The sequence below is a fragment of the Pelophylax lessonae genome (assembly GCF_965119305.1).
Source record: "Pelophylax lessonae genome assembly, chromosome: 1".
In the NCBI taxonomy this organism is placed as follows: Eukaryota; Metazoa; Chordata; class Amphibia; order Anura; family Ranidae; genus Pelophylax; species Pelophylax lessonae.
Window position 1 is genome coordinate 668,796,648 of NC_138768.1, and position 15,319 is coordinate 668,811,966.

At 45.1% G+C, this 15,319-nt stretch overlaps 1 protein-coding gene across 2 annotated transcripts in view; it reads right to left on the bottom strand.

Annotated features, from left to right (window-relative positions):
• LRBA (LPS responsive beige-like anchor protein) overlaps window positions 1–13,225 on the bottom strand; it is a 1,198,938-nt gene extending 1,185,713 nt beyond the window's left edge. For both annotated transcript variants that reach the window (XM_082258080.1, XM_082258079.1), the window contains exon 1: window positions 12,824–13,225. In XM_082258080.1, the coding sequence (XP_082114206.1) occupies window positions 12,824–13,024 (201 nt within the window). In that variant the 5' untranslated portion in view covers window positions 13,025–13,225. The remainder of the gene's footprint in view (window positions 1–12,823) is intronic.
• Window positions 13,226–15,319: the final 2,094 nt, after the last annotated feature.

A 15,319-nucleotide genomic window follows, 5' to 3' on the forward strand; every position in this document is an offset into this window, starting at 1 on the left:
TTATTGATTGGGTTTACATATGCTATTGGCTTCCTTTAGACCCGCTTTGCTGTCTGAAGTATGATCATCATTTGGATTGCACTTTACACAGCAATAGACTGGCAGTGAGCAGCCACTGTATTGCCTTTCTACCACTCCTAAATACAGAACAACCGCACCATGCAAGTTGTGCAAGGTTCCAGTTGCGGATGCAGCACAGCACTCTTTACTTGAATTGTGGGTAACATTCCTGCAGCAGCATGTGTACATCCCTGGGCGCTGCATCAGCAGCAATAGGGGGAAGCAGTAAAAACAAAGCACTACCGTGGAGGTTTTACCAGCTCTCAATCACAAGTGTATATGAGGCCTTATAATACAGAGAATTTACTAAATTGATATACATAACACGTATGCACTCACACAAAACTCTACATAATTTGCACCTGTCCTACAGTTCTCTTATTTAAGTATTGGTAAAACAAGTATAAGAAGCAGGATCGATTGCACAGCTTCTATTAACTACTGAGGTACAAAGTCCAAAACACACAATGCAGCATTGGTTGACAGTTATTTGAAAGGTCACAATCATTTTCTACACAGCTTAAAGTGGTTGTGAAATTGGGACATGAAATATTAACAAAGCATGTCCCTTTATAGTGCATACTTTTCTTAATAAAGAGCACCAAATGTCATTTCTGTCAGCCGCTTTGCTCCTCTGCTATAAGCATGAATCACTTGTGACACAAAGAAAAATAGTGACAGGGGAGGGACCTCCAGCTGATAGACAGAATCTGTTCTGTTCCTGTGTGCTGTGTGAAGAAGGGGGGGGGGGAGGGGTCCTTTCCCTCCAATCAACTCTCACAGCTCTCATCACTGAGCTCTACATAGTGTAATTTCAGCTCTCCGGCCCCTTTATTCTGGCAGTTAAAACAAGCTTATAAATTCTAGACTTTGGACAGAGAAGAGACTCCAGATAGAAAGGTACAACTTATGTAGGAGGATTTGTTTCATCTCTGTGCATCACCTGAGGCCAGTCACTTCACTGGGTATATGTAAGGGTTTACAGACACTAAGGTAAAAGTGGCATTTCCATATTCACCAATTACTGTGGTTCTTGCTAGATAATATTACACAATAAAAATGTTGAAGGGGTAAATTTAGTGCGGCAAAATCCGCTGATAGTTTTCAGTGCCAATTCCCTATACACTTCTATTATCTCATGCAATTACTATGAAAAAGGTGTTATAAGGATTAATGAATGGACCGTAAAACTACAGTACTGGAAAGTTTACACATTACAGAATAATTTGTTCCATGACTTAACAAACAAAGTGGTTGTAAAGGCTAAAGGTTTTTTTTACCTTAATGCATTCTCTCAACACCCCCTCCCCACCAGTGCTGTATTTTGCAGGGGGGCAGCAAAAAAGCCGCCCCCCTCCACCTGAGACTCTATTGGCCACTGGTTGCTAGAGCCGCCTCTCTCACACCCCTCTCTCTCTCACCCCTCCTCCCTTCCCACTCTCTCCCTCCCTCCCTCTCTATCTCACCCACCTCCTCTCACCCCCCCCTCTCGTGAGATATCAGGGGTTCATGCTGGGACTTGCAGTCCTTCAATTTTGGAGGGAGTCACACCCATTAAAAAGGGAGTGGGGCGCCCAATTTTAGCCTTGCCTAGGGCAGCACAAAACCAAAATACACCACTGCTCCCCACCAATACTTACCTGAGCTCGATCTAGCGCTGTGCCAGGGAGCAGTAGCACTGCTCTCTCTCCCCCTCACAGGGTTTAGTGAGCAGAGAGACTCGTTGGTTCCTGTTACTGTGTTACTGTTAATTAAATCCTGCGAGGGAGTAGCGGATGGAGCCAAGCCACACTGAGTCATACATGACACAGCCCGTCATTGAGCCCATACATCTTCCCCCATAGCAAGCGCTTGCTATAAAAAAAAGACAGACACAGAAGAGGAGGATGGGAAAGCGCCACAAGGGGACCACAGAAGAAGGGATTCGGGGCTTCTAAGTAAAGTACCATTGCACAGGACAGGTAAATATTTAGAACTTAGAAGGATTAGAACACCCCTCAAGGTTTTTTAATGCAGTTTGTACCATGTATGGGAGATTCACTCCCTCTATTTATCCTGGTGGCAATTACTTTGTGAAAATTAAAGAAAAATGACCTAAAATTTTAGTTCGTTATTGTAACAAGAATAGAGGGGAAATCCTGCAGTGAGAATGCCAGAAGGGATTTTCTCTCATTTACTGTTTTGGCTTTGGGACAGAAAGTGAAAATCTCCACAATGACAAAAAAACAAATGAACAAAAATTGTCTTAAGTTCTACTTTATTTTTACCTATAAGTCTCTTTTTGAATTTTTAAACCAAAGGGGAAGCTGGCCAAATCCTTACAAGTGCTTTATTGTAGCATAGCAGTGAATAAAAGCAGTGGCTAACGCGTTTCGGCGATGAGCCTTGATCACAGCACACCAAAGTGCTCCCTGTGTGTGTGATTACTTGCAAACTGAGTTGGTAAGCCTGTTATCAATATTTGTCAGGCTTCCTAGCCACAGCTGACTGCATATACCTGCGAGTCCTGCCACAGAAATATTCTGATTACTGGCAGTGTATGGCCTACAACAGCCAAGCGATTTAGGCCTTAAGTATTACCCGCTGGAATACCATCAAATATACATAAATGTATGGCTGGAGTAGAGAATGGATAAAAACCTTCCTCAAATTTTTTTTACTGCCATTTGCATTCCTATTTGTAAGAATCCCCCTACTCCCTGTCCAGCAGGTGTCAATCCATATTTAAAAACTTGAGCTTTACTAAATTTCCCCACTATATCCAAAGCATAAAACACAAAAACCTTTAGCTACTGATAGTGAAACTATTCTTACCAAGTTATTCTTACCATGTTATCAAAAATAAATTTTTAAAACTGAACTCCAGGTAGAAGTAAACAAACTCCTCTAGAGCTGCTCCAGTCAGAAAAAAATAAAGATTTAGCAGTTACAAAACAAAAATACTTCCCTTAGAGTCGGTTCACACTACGGCGATCCGACTTATGGGGTGACCTGTGAAGTCACGTGCACCGCAACTTCAGCACGACTTGCACGGACTTCATAAAATGAATGTCTATGCAAGTCGCCTCCAGGTCGCCCCGAAGTAGTACAGGACCCTTTCTCTAAGTCGGAGCGACTTGTGTCGCTCCTATTAGAACGGCTCCTGTACCGCACAATGGAAGCGTGACGGCCTGCGACTTGTCAGGCTAACAAGTCGCCGTCCAAGTCGGATTAGTGTGAATGGACACTTAGCGATGACTTCCAATTCAATATTTTTAGGCTGTGTTCACACTGATGCAGTGTGGAAACCAACAGTGATTCCTGTGCGGTTCCTGCACCGCATCAGAATCACAGGCAGTTCACACTGTGCTCTGCGAACCACCGTGGGTGTCAATATAAAGTTAAACATCCCCAAATCACTTTGCAGAACGTAGTGCGAACTGCGGAATCAGATTGCATGGGTCTAAACACCCACAAAAAAAAAAAAAAATAAATAAATAATGCATGGCTCATTTCACATCGCACTAAATTTGCAAAATATTTGTACAGGAATCCGGTGCAATGTTTTTTTTTTTTTTTTTTTTTTTAAATAACAAACATGCTATACTTACCTGCTCTGTGCAGTTTTGCACAGAGTTGCCTGGATCAACCTCTTATCGGGCCTCTCTTTGCTGCTCCTGGCCCTTCCCTTCTGTGGAGCGCCCCCACAGCAAGATGCACTCGACACTCGAGCCAAGTCACAGCTCCCTGTGTCCATTCAAACATGGAGTCACGACCCAGCCCCACCCCCTCTCCTGATTGGCTTTCAACCAAACTCAGCCAATTGCATCGTGCTGCTGTCTCAGCCAATGAGGGGGGGGGGGGGGGGGGGGGAGTCCCAGGAAGCTGACAAACTCCTGCAACATTGTTGAATAAAGATGGGCTCAGGTAAGTATCAAGGGGGGGGGGGGGCTGCTACACACAGAAGACATTTTTAAATATCAATGGCATTACTATCAGCCCATCCCCACATGCCAAGGTCTTAGGTGTTGTCCTGGACTCTGAACTCTCCTTCAAACCCCACATCCAATCGCTGTCCAAATCTTGCCGCCTCAGCCTCCGTAACATCTCCAAAATACGCCCCTTTCTAACCAATGACACAACAAAACTCCTAGTTTACTCCCTGGTCATCTCGCGCCTCGACTACTGCAATTCCCTTCTCATTGGCTTACCTCTACACAGGTTATCCCTCCTTCAATCCATCATGAATGCTGCCGCCAGACTCATCCACCTCACCAATCGCTCAGTGTCCGCTGCTCCTCTCTGTCAATCCCTCCACTGGCTTCCGCTCACCCAAGGAATTAAATTCAAAATACTTAAAACATCTTACAAAGCAATCCACAGCTTAGCCCCCAGCTACATCACTAGCCTCATGTCAAAATACCAACCTAATCGCTCTCTTCGTTCCTCTCAAAACCTCCTGCTCTGTAGCTCCCTCATCTCCTCCCATGCTCACCTCCAGGACTTTTCCAGAGCCTCTCCAATCCTATGGAACTCCTTACCCTTATCTGTCCGATTATCTCCCACTCCATTAGCTTTTAAGCGATCTCTGAAAACCCTCCTTTTCAGAGAAGCCTATCCTACCAACCCCTAACAAATGTACCTCCTTTTTCTCCATCAACCCATCCCCCACGGTTATTGCCTTTTGTTTCACTTGACCCTCCCTTCTAGATTGTAAGCTCTAACGAGCAGGGCCCTCTAGTTCCTCCTGTTTTGAACTGTATTGTAACTATCGTCTTCCTTCACATTGTAAAGCGCTGCGCAAACTGTTGGCGCTATATAAATCCTGTATAATAATAATAAACTTAATGCATAGAGTGCATTAGGGAAGAAAAAAAAAAAAAAATCACAGCTATGTCAATCCAGATGAGCAAAGTAAATAGAAGGCATACAGTTGTGTCATATTCAAAAGAAGGTAAACAGTACAATGTAACAATATAGCAATGTAACAATCTTAAAACAAACAATTCCTGAAGTTTGACTATACTGTACATGAAAAAACTAGCAATAAGTGGAACAAGGCTGCCTGCTTAATTCTGGCTTGGGGGGCCAGTATCAGAAATAAATGGAAAATGAGAGAGGCGCCAAAAAGCCCAATATAGTGTGGTAAGTCAATCTATTGAGAAAATATAAGTAAAATGAATAGGAAATGCACTCACATGGTGGAGGGAAGGACAGGCATGTTGTGGAGATAAAAGTCCATAGACGCAGGCAGAGGGGTGGCTCGAGCTGCAGAGGGCTGGCTGGAGAGCAAGCAACTGGAATAGCAAGGCGGGGGGGGGGGGGGGTCGGGGTAAGTGCCTCGATAAGCAGGATCCTTTTACCTCCACAACATGCCTGTCATACCCTCCACCGTGTGAGTGCAGTACCTAATGATTTTACCAATATTTTCTGAACAAAATTGACTTACTACACCATATTGGGCTTTTTGGTGCCCCTCTCCTTTTCTATTTGTTACAAATACTGAAGCTGCTGACTCCTAGGCCAGTTCTTGGGCCTGGGAGATCTCCGCTGATTTTGGACTTGCTAATACACAGTGGACCAACACCAGATGACATGGTCCCCCAAATCATCATGGATTGTGGAAAATTTTACATTTCATTTGGAAATCAAGGCTGTAGAGTCTGAAAGAAGAGTGAGGAGGCACAGAATCCAAGTTGCATGAGGTCCAGTGTGAAATTTCCACAGTCAGTGATGGTTTGAGGAGCCATGTCATCTGCTGGTGGCGGTCCACTGTTTTATCCAAAGTCAGCACAGCCCTCTAACAGGAAATTCTAGAGCACTTCACGCTTCCCTCTGCTGACCAGCTTCATGGAGATGCTGATTTTATTTACCAGCAAGACTAGGCACCTGCCCACACTGCCAAAAGTACCATTACCGGGTAGAATGATCATAGCATCACTGTGCTCTCCCTTCTGATTGGCTGAGACAGCAGCAGCACCATAGACTCCCACTGCTATTAATCCGTCAGTTAGCCAATGAGGGGGGAGAGAAGGGGCAAGGCTTAACCTAAGGCTTTGGTGTCTGAATAGACACACACAGCTGAGGTTCGGCTGTCCACCACAGCAAGCTGCTTGCTGTGGGGGCACTCGGCGAGGGACCCAAAAAGAGGAGGGTCTATGCTGCTCTGTGCAAAACCATTGCGCAGAGCAGACAAGTATAACATGTTTGTTTAAAAAAAAAAAAATCCACGAGACTTCAGTACAACTTTAATTGAACAAGGTGAAGTAAGAATCCGATTGGTAACTATGCATAGTTGCACCAGTTTTAGTAAATCTCCCCCAGTATATCACTTCCACCTTCATTGAGACAGATAGGGCAGTGGGCCTCAACTCCGGTCCTCAGGGCCCACTAACAGGCCAGATTTTAAGTATTACCTTGGGGAGATGCAGACTAGAGTACTGCAATCACTGAGCAGCAAATATCAATGATATCACCTGGGATGTATTTCAGTTATCTTGCAAACCTGGCCTGTTAGTGGGCCCTGAGGACCACTGAGGTAGGGGACTCCTGTAGCAGAATGGCAAGTCCTCCATTTCTGGACAGTGTAAATGGCCTACAGAGATTTTTTAACAAGGTGCAGCTTTAGTGCCGGTTCACATATGTGCGGCTGCGACGATCGCATACAATATCGGAGCGCACTGCTCCTTCATTACATGCGATCGGCTGTGCGGTGCAAATTCAGCCATACACTTTGTATGGCTAAATTCGCACTGCACCCGCAGTAAAGTTGCACAGGACCCTTTTTTTTTGAGCCGCACCAGGATCAGATCGCACAGTGGTTCACACTTGTGCGATCCGATCCTGTGCGAACTGTCAGATCGCACTGCGATAGGCGATCAAACTGGGGGTGTCGTTAACATTACATTGACACCCCCAGCGTATCGCATATGGCAGTGTGAACTGCCAAGGGTGCGTTTGTGATGTGGGAACAGGCTGGGAATTCGCAGCGTTCCCGCATCGCATAAATGTGAACCGAGCCTAAGAACGAAGGATGAAACTTATGTCCAGAACTAGACATATGCCGGTTTTCGGTAATTCGATATATCGCGGTATTGCATAGCCACGGTATTGTTATTGTGGCATTTTTAAAATACCGAGTTTCTCTGTCAAGTCTGCCTGACTTGTGAATTGATACATTTCAGTGAGCTGGATGACTCATTCACTCACACAGCTAACCCCTTTCAGCATTAAGTCTCCTAACTATAAACAAAAATGATTACATTTGTATCTTTTCCTTCCCTCTGCCAGGGAGAAAGGAAGTTTAACCTCTTAAAGACTGGATCTTTTTCTGACACTTGTTGCTTGCAAGTTAAAATCAGTTTTTTTTTTGCTAGAAAAGTACTTAGAACCCCCAAACATTTTATATATTTTTTTTAGCAGAGACCCTACAGAATAAAATGGCGATTGTTGTAATATTTTATGTCACACTGTATTTGCGCAGCAGTCTTTCAAACGCAATGATTAGACTTTAATGAATAAAAAAAAAAAAAAAACGTAACAGTAAAGTTATCCCAATTTTTTTTTTTTTTTTTTGTTACACAGAGAATCGTGAGAGAATTGTGATCTTTATTCCAAGCTAAAAAATCGTGATTCTCATTTTGGCCAGAATCGTGTAGCTCTAATATATATATATATATATATATATATATATATATATATATATATATATATATATATATATATATATATATATATATATATATATATATATATATATACACATACACACACACACGCATAGCAGCCCACATTACATTATTATATAGCCATCAAGCAGTGTCTACAGAAAATGCAGAAAGCTTGCCAGAGCAGGAACTGCAGGTTAGTCGCATGGTGCAAAAGCAGGATGGATTTCAAGGCCACTAAATTTTAAAAAAATGCTGCATGCACCTTTTTTCTGCAGAAAATGAGGGCATAGCAGCCCATTCAAATCAATGGGCTGCTATGCCTGTGCAAATGTGAACCACCAACCCGCATACATGTGAACCACCAACCCGCATACATGTGAACCAGGCCTAAAGCAATAGTAAAGTCATTTATAAACAACACCTCCTTCAGGTTTAACCACTTCTTGACCACAAGGATTTGCCCTCTTAATGACCAGGCCATCGGATCAGAGCCGAGCGCCAGGACCAGTTATCACCAGTTAGGCCAGACACTGCTTGATGACCTATTTTAGGCCTGGTTCACAGAGTCTGTACTGACTGACTATATAATAATGTGCATAAGTGAACCAAAGCCCCTAAATTCAGCAATGAAATTGAAGTGAGGTGGAAATTTAATAATTTAAATTTAATAATAGAATACCGTGATAATACCGTATACCGTGGCAAAACCTTAATCAATTAATCGCAGCATGAAAATCTGATACCGTCACAAGCCTATCCAGAACTTAGGGTAGTTCTACACATGCACCTCACACAGCTACAACCTGTTCACAATTTTAAATGCTGCATTCCTCAAACTGAGCTTAGAAAGAGCAAGAAAAAACATCTAAAGTTACATGTTATTTCTTTTCACAATTAAGTAGCAACATGAACTGCAAGCCCCGTGTATCAAGTCACTTCCCAAACAATAATAGATGTGTTAACAATGAACAAGCACCTGCCCACACATGGGACATGAATGTACACTTCCTGGACAGCATGACATGGTAAAAAATACATCAATCAGGCCTATAGATATCTGAACTGATAAATTATAAAAAGGAGGGAAACGATTCTTCTAGGAATCTAGATCACATGGCCATAGGGTCATCCGGTGTAGTTTTAACATTTAACCTGAGTGCACATATTTGTTCCTGTAGGAGATGAACCTATGAAGCACCTGCTGTGAAATGTATCCATACACCTGCTGGACTAGAAAAGCCTCAGGCAAAATAACTCGCTGCAAGACGAACACTTTGTAAGTGATCCACCTGATGCCTCCCTAGTGTACATTATGGCCTATTTCTAGCTGCATCATGACCAAACCACAAAATTAAATATACCAGATTCCCAGTTTAAAGGCAAATATGTTGAGCTAACTGGTGTTCCTTCATCATATGATAAAAATCAATTCAATTCATCAGAAGAATGATTTACCAACTCAATTAGGATAAATAAACTTTGTAGCATGCCAACCAAACGCAGCCTATGAATGCTTATAAATCTAAAGCAGAAAAGTCGCAGTGTCTACATAGGATGCACGGATTCTCATAGCAACCCATTACATTGGTTAAAGGTTATGACTAAAGCAAACGGAAACCTAAATTGACTGTTCTAAGTGGAGTGAAGCTGAGCATAGACATCAGTCAGATCATGCAACCCTATGGTTTATTGTGTCATAAACAGAACTCTTGAGTCATATGAAAAACCGGCAAAAGAGGGAAATTGCCACTTCATCTATAGAACTATTACTATCCCCTCTGTACAAAACCACTGAGAATATTTTATGAAATAATAAAAAAAAATTTATTAAAAAAAAAAAAAAAAGTTAGGATGTTTTTTTTTTTTTTTTTTAAACAAATGTAGCAGGTTTTCCAGGCCTGTGGCCTGAGGTGGGTCTGCCATCGGTACCGGTTACCCCTCCAGCCCTTGTGAGCTGCGACCCTGGGTGTGAGCACTGAGACATCGACAACTTGTGGTTTTATTGTATTTAAGGGGATGGGAGAAGGGAATGAGTGGGATACTCCTTTAGGGCTCAACTAGATACAAATGTGGGACTTTTCTGGCAAAAAAGCCTATTAGCGCTGACTTGACGCTAGCCAACGCTTGAACACTGTGTAATTACTAAAACTTTGCTGGATCCTCGACTTTAGTCCAGAAGATCCAGGACTGTTGAACTGCTTGACTTGTAACACTGCAATAGCTCAAAGTCACTGAATGGCTCCCTCCAGCACTGCACTGGCTGAGAAAACTCCTTGTAAGTTCCTGTACTGCTGCAACTCTCAACTGACACACTTCACACTGTGCACTGTGCACTATTCACTTCAGGGCCCAAACCACAGGCACCCCCTTTACACTTTAAGCTCTTCAGGGTCCACTGACTATGTACCCCCTCTGTCACTTCAGGGTTCCCAACCTAGGTACCCCCTTTCACCACTAGCTGGCTACTGGATCCCTGAACCTCTTCCAGAGTGGTCCCCTCTAACTTCAGACAGACCCCCAGGGACAATACTGAGTACTCACGACCTGTGTAGGCTTTCCTGGGACTGGACCCCTTTGACTCTCCGCAGGTTCTCAGCACACCGGATCCCCTCAGCTTAGCTCAGCACTCTCTGGATCTTCAGGCAGCACCCTGAGATCCTCCTCCTCCTCAGACAAGAGGGGAGACAGCCATTCTCTCCCTCCTGGGACTCTGCTCCCGCCAAAGACATTGTGTCATGCGCCACCCCCCAAACTTATACCCACTCCCAGAATCCTCTGCAGCACAATTTGCCTTCTGGTGTAGTTACAAGCCTGGATGTGTCCCCTGATTGGGTTTCCTCCACCGCCCTATGAGAAGCCTCTCACAGAAGCCAGTGGGGAGGAGACCCCCCCCCCCCTTCAGCAGGCACACCTGGAAACCATGACACCCCGACTAATAAATCACAGCCAAGGCCTACCTGCAGGGAAATATAATATATATATATATATATATATATATATATATATACACACACACACACACACACACACACACATATATACACACACAATAAAAATATATATATATATATATATATATATATATATATATATATATATATATATATATATATATATATACACATACATACATATACATACATACATACATACACACACACACATAGCAATAATTTAGTTACAAACCTTTCCAATTCTAACTTTTTTTACTGGGTGAAAAAGATGAAGCAAATTTATGTGATGGCAAGTTGCGTCCTACTTTGCTCTACGGTGTATGGCTGGGTGACTGTAGCAAAATATTTGGCAAGGACAGCAGCAGCTCAAAGGACAGGAAAGCCAGCAGCCACATACAGGCCAGGGCAGCCAGTGACAGGTCACAGCAAGCACCCATTGGACATGTCAGCCACTATGCACCCAAAACACATGGCAACTGCTAAAAGAAAGAAAAGCGGGCACCCATATGACAGGACATCTAGGAGGCTCCCCACAAAACATGGGAGCCAGTGGGCACAAACCAGGCACGGCAGACACTGACAGGACAAAGTAAAGGGCACAACAGCCAGCAGGCACCCACAGCACAGGTTGGACATTGACAGGACACAGTGGCTAGTAGGCATCTACAGGGCACAGAAGCCGCCGAAAGAAAGCAGGAAGCCACCGTAATGTTTGCATCTGTCCGTAAATGCTCATTATGGACATAGACATTCATTGACAGAAACAGTCTGTAAACATAACAGATTTTACAAATGGCTTGTAAATTGCCAACCACCAGACAAGGCAGACAATGGGCACCTACAGGACAGGGCAGTCACTGAAAGGGCAGAGGTTGGTAGTTACCCACTTTAAGGCAACCTCTGATGGGGCAGAGCAAGCATGCACAGAGCAAGACAGTCAATGGGCAACCACATCACAGAGCAATCAGTGACCACCCAAAGGACAGGGCAAAATAAAGCAGACACCTACAAGACAAGGCAGTCAATAGGGATTACAAGAACAAAGTACATACTGACAGGACAGGGAGTCTGGTAGGTGCCCACCTAAAGGTATTCTTTGATGGGGCAGAGCAGGCACCCACAGGGCATGACAGGGGGAACCCACAAGAGAGGACACTGCAAACACCCACAAGACAAGACAGTCAGTGAGGACTCACAGAACAGGGCAACCAGGGTGGCAGGCACTAATCTAAAAGGAAGCCTCAGATAGGGCAGAGTAGGCCCCCTAGGACAGGGCAGAGAGCTTGGTAGGCACCCACTTTAAGTCATCCTCTGATGAGGCAGAAAAGCACGCCCAGGGCAGGACAGACCAGGCACCCCCAGGACTGGGCAGCGAGGCTGGTAGGTACCCACTTTAAGTCAATCTCTGATGGGGCAGAGCAAGCATGCACAGGGCAAGAGTCAGTGGCACCCACATTATGTGCAGTCAGTGAGCAACCAAAGGACAGGGCAAAATAAAGCAGGCACCTAAAAGACAAGGCAGAAATAGTAATTTACAGGACAAAGAAGGTACCTACAGGCCAGGGCATCCATTGACAGGACAGGGAAACTGGTAGGTGCCCACCTAAAGGTAACCTCTGATGGGGCAGACCAGGCATCCATAGAGCGAGACAGTCAGTGGGCACCTACATTACAGGACAGTCACTAGGCACCCCCGGGTCAAGATAGTCACCCCGGGTCAGGGCAGTCGCTAGGCACCCCCACGTCAGGACAGTCGATAGGCACCCCCACGTCAGGACAGTCCCTAGGCACCCCCACGTCAGGACAGTCCCTAGGCACCCCCACGTCAGGACAGTCACTAGGCACCCCCACGTCAGGACAGTCACTAGGCACCCCCACGTCAGGGCAGTCACTAGGCACCCCCACGTCAGGGCAGTCACTAGGCACCCCCACGTCAGGGCAGTCACTAGGCACCCCTAGGTTAGGACAGTCACTAGGCACCCCTAGGTTAGGACAGTCACTAGGCACCCCAGGTCAGGGCAGTCACTAGGCACCCCTAGGTTAGGGCAGTCACTAGGCACCCCAGGTCAGGATAGGTCAGTGTAGAGTAAATGTGATATGTAATGGAAGTGTATGGTGAGCCAGCCATCCAATCAGGGCTGACTTCCTCTCCTGACTCACCAGGTTGAATACGGTGTCCACCAGGTCTCTCGTGCTGACTTCCCCGACCTCCAGCAATCCACTGAGCACAGCGAACTTCATGCGGATACCTCGTATGGGCACCCCTGGGCCTAAAGCCATGGCTCCCCCGGGGTCGGGGCCCTCTGCTGGCGCTTTCCTCTCATCACCTGTTGTCTGCACCTGTTTCTCCTGGCTGGACATGGCTCGGTGCAGGAGCACACAGGGCCCGTCGTGCCTGGGTGAGAGGGTGGCGGGGTCACAGCGGCTCCTGCGGTCCTGTGCGGGCAGAGCTGGGCAGACAAGCTGACCGGCACCGTCCTCCGTACACCGAGAACTCCTCCTGTCAGGTGCGCCTTCACCAAACCCCCACTCACTCACTGCAGCGTCCTAGGAAGTGGCAGCTCGTCTCCGCCCTCCGTGCCATACTATTGGTGGCTGTCAACGCTGGCTAGCATTCCATTGGGTGCCAATCGCGGGCTCCTACCAGAGCCGAGCGCCTATTGGTGCGTCGTGTTCCTGTACTTCTGGCGATGTGATTGGACGGGGTTGTGCGCCGCGGAGACCCCTCCTGCCCGCAGGTAGAAGGAATTGCATCACACGGGAGGGGTACCGGCCGGTCAGCCTCACCTGGCGCCATGTGAGTCGGAGCCACCGCGGATGGGGGCAGGGCTACAGCAGGCCGCCATCTCTCCACACAAAGCTCTCTGTCTTGGAGGGCACCGCATGGATTGCAATGGGATTAAATGTGGCTTGCTAAAGCACTGTGTATTATAAACAATTGTATTTTATTAAGCACCATTTTCAGAGCGTGTTTATACAGGAAAACGTTTTTGAAGGCTTTAGAAAAATGTATAAAATTTAGCTGGGTTCAGGTCATTGTAGTGCTTTTAAAAAACAAAGTTTAGCATTCTGTATTATTTTGCACACAAGTAGGCCGGAACACACCACAAACCCATAGAGGTTCAATATACAAACAACACTATAGTAGCCAAGGAACATATAGACACAAGGAAAACACCGTGTGTGTAAAAGCCATTCATTTTATTAGAACATGCAATAAAAACACAAAAGAAACAATAAAATACTGAATTTAGGGTTCAAGTAATTGTTTATATCCAATGCAATCTACGTGTAGACTCAGCGCGTTTCAATAGATCTTCGGAACTACATCTGAACACGAATATTAATCACACTCTTAATAATTGGAAACACTCATTTATAATGTGCTTATAATACACATACTATATCTTTTAACCACTTCAGCTCCGGAAGGTTTACCCCCCTTCATGACCAGGCCATTTTTTGCGATACGGCACTGCATTTCTTTAACTGACAATTGCGCGATCGAAAAAAACTGTTCCCAAATAAAATTGATGTCCTTTTTCCCACAAATAGAGCTTTCTTTTGGTGGTTTTTGATCACCTTCGCGGTTTTTATTTTTTGCGCTAGTAACAAAAAAGACCAGACGATTTAAAAAAAAAATATATATATATATATATATATATTTTGTACTTTCGGACATAAAACATACCCAATAGAAAAATGTAAAAAATCTAATTTCTTCATCAGTTTAGGCCAATATGTATTCTGCTACATGTTTTTGGTAAAAAGAAAAAAAATCCCAATAAGCCTATATATAGTTAGGGCTCTTTCACACGGTCGGCCTCCGTAGGCGGATCCGTGCTGCTTAGCGGGGATCGATCCGCCGATCCCCACTGAGCCGGCGGATGACAGTTTTGTCTCCGCTTGCAGTGTGGAGAGGGAGGTGTCACAGCCCCCGCTGCTCTCTATGGGGGATCGGATGAGAGCGGACCGCCTGTCCGCTCTCATCCGATCCCCAGGACGGATGGAAAATAGGGTTTCCATCCGTCCGGATTTAACGGACAGGATCGGATGCGGATGGCAGCGGGTGTCACCGCTGACATCCGCTGCTCCATAGGGCTGAATGGGCATCCGATCAGATCCGCCTAAAAAACTGACAGGCGGATCTGATCGGAACGCCCGTGTGAAAGAGCCCTTACATAGTTTGTGAGGTTGAAAAAAGACATCAGTCCATCCAGTTCAACCTATGATGTGTGTGTGTGTTTGCTGTTAACCGTACATTGTATACCCCTGTATGTTGTGGTCTTTAAGGTGCCCATCTAATAGTTTTTTGAAACTATCGATGCTCCCTGCTGATACGACTGCTTGTGGAAGAGAATTCCACATCCTTACCGCTTTTACAGTGAAGAACCCCTTACGTATTTTAAGGTTAAACCATCTTTCCTCTAGTTTTAGTGAGTGGCCATGTGTCTTATTGTATTCCCTTTCTGTAAAAAGTTTGTTCCTTATGCTAGGGTCATCACCAGTACAGTATTTGTACATTGATATCATATCCCCCCTCAATCGTTTCTTCTCCAGAGAGAATACATTCAGCGCTTGTAGTCTTTCCTCATAGCTGATGTCTTCCATTCCCCTAATTATGTTTGTTGCCCTTCTCTGGACTCTTTCCAATTC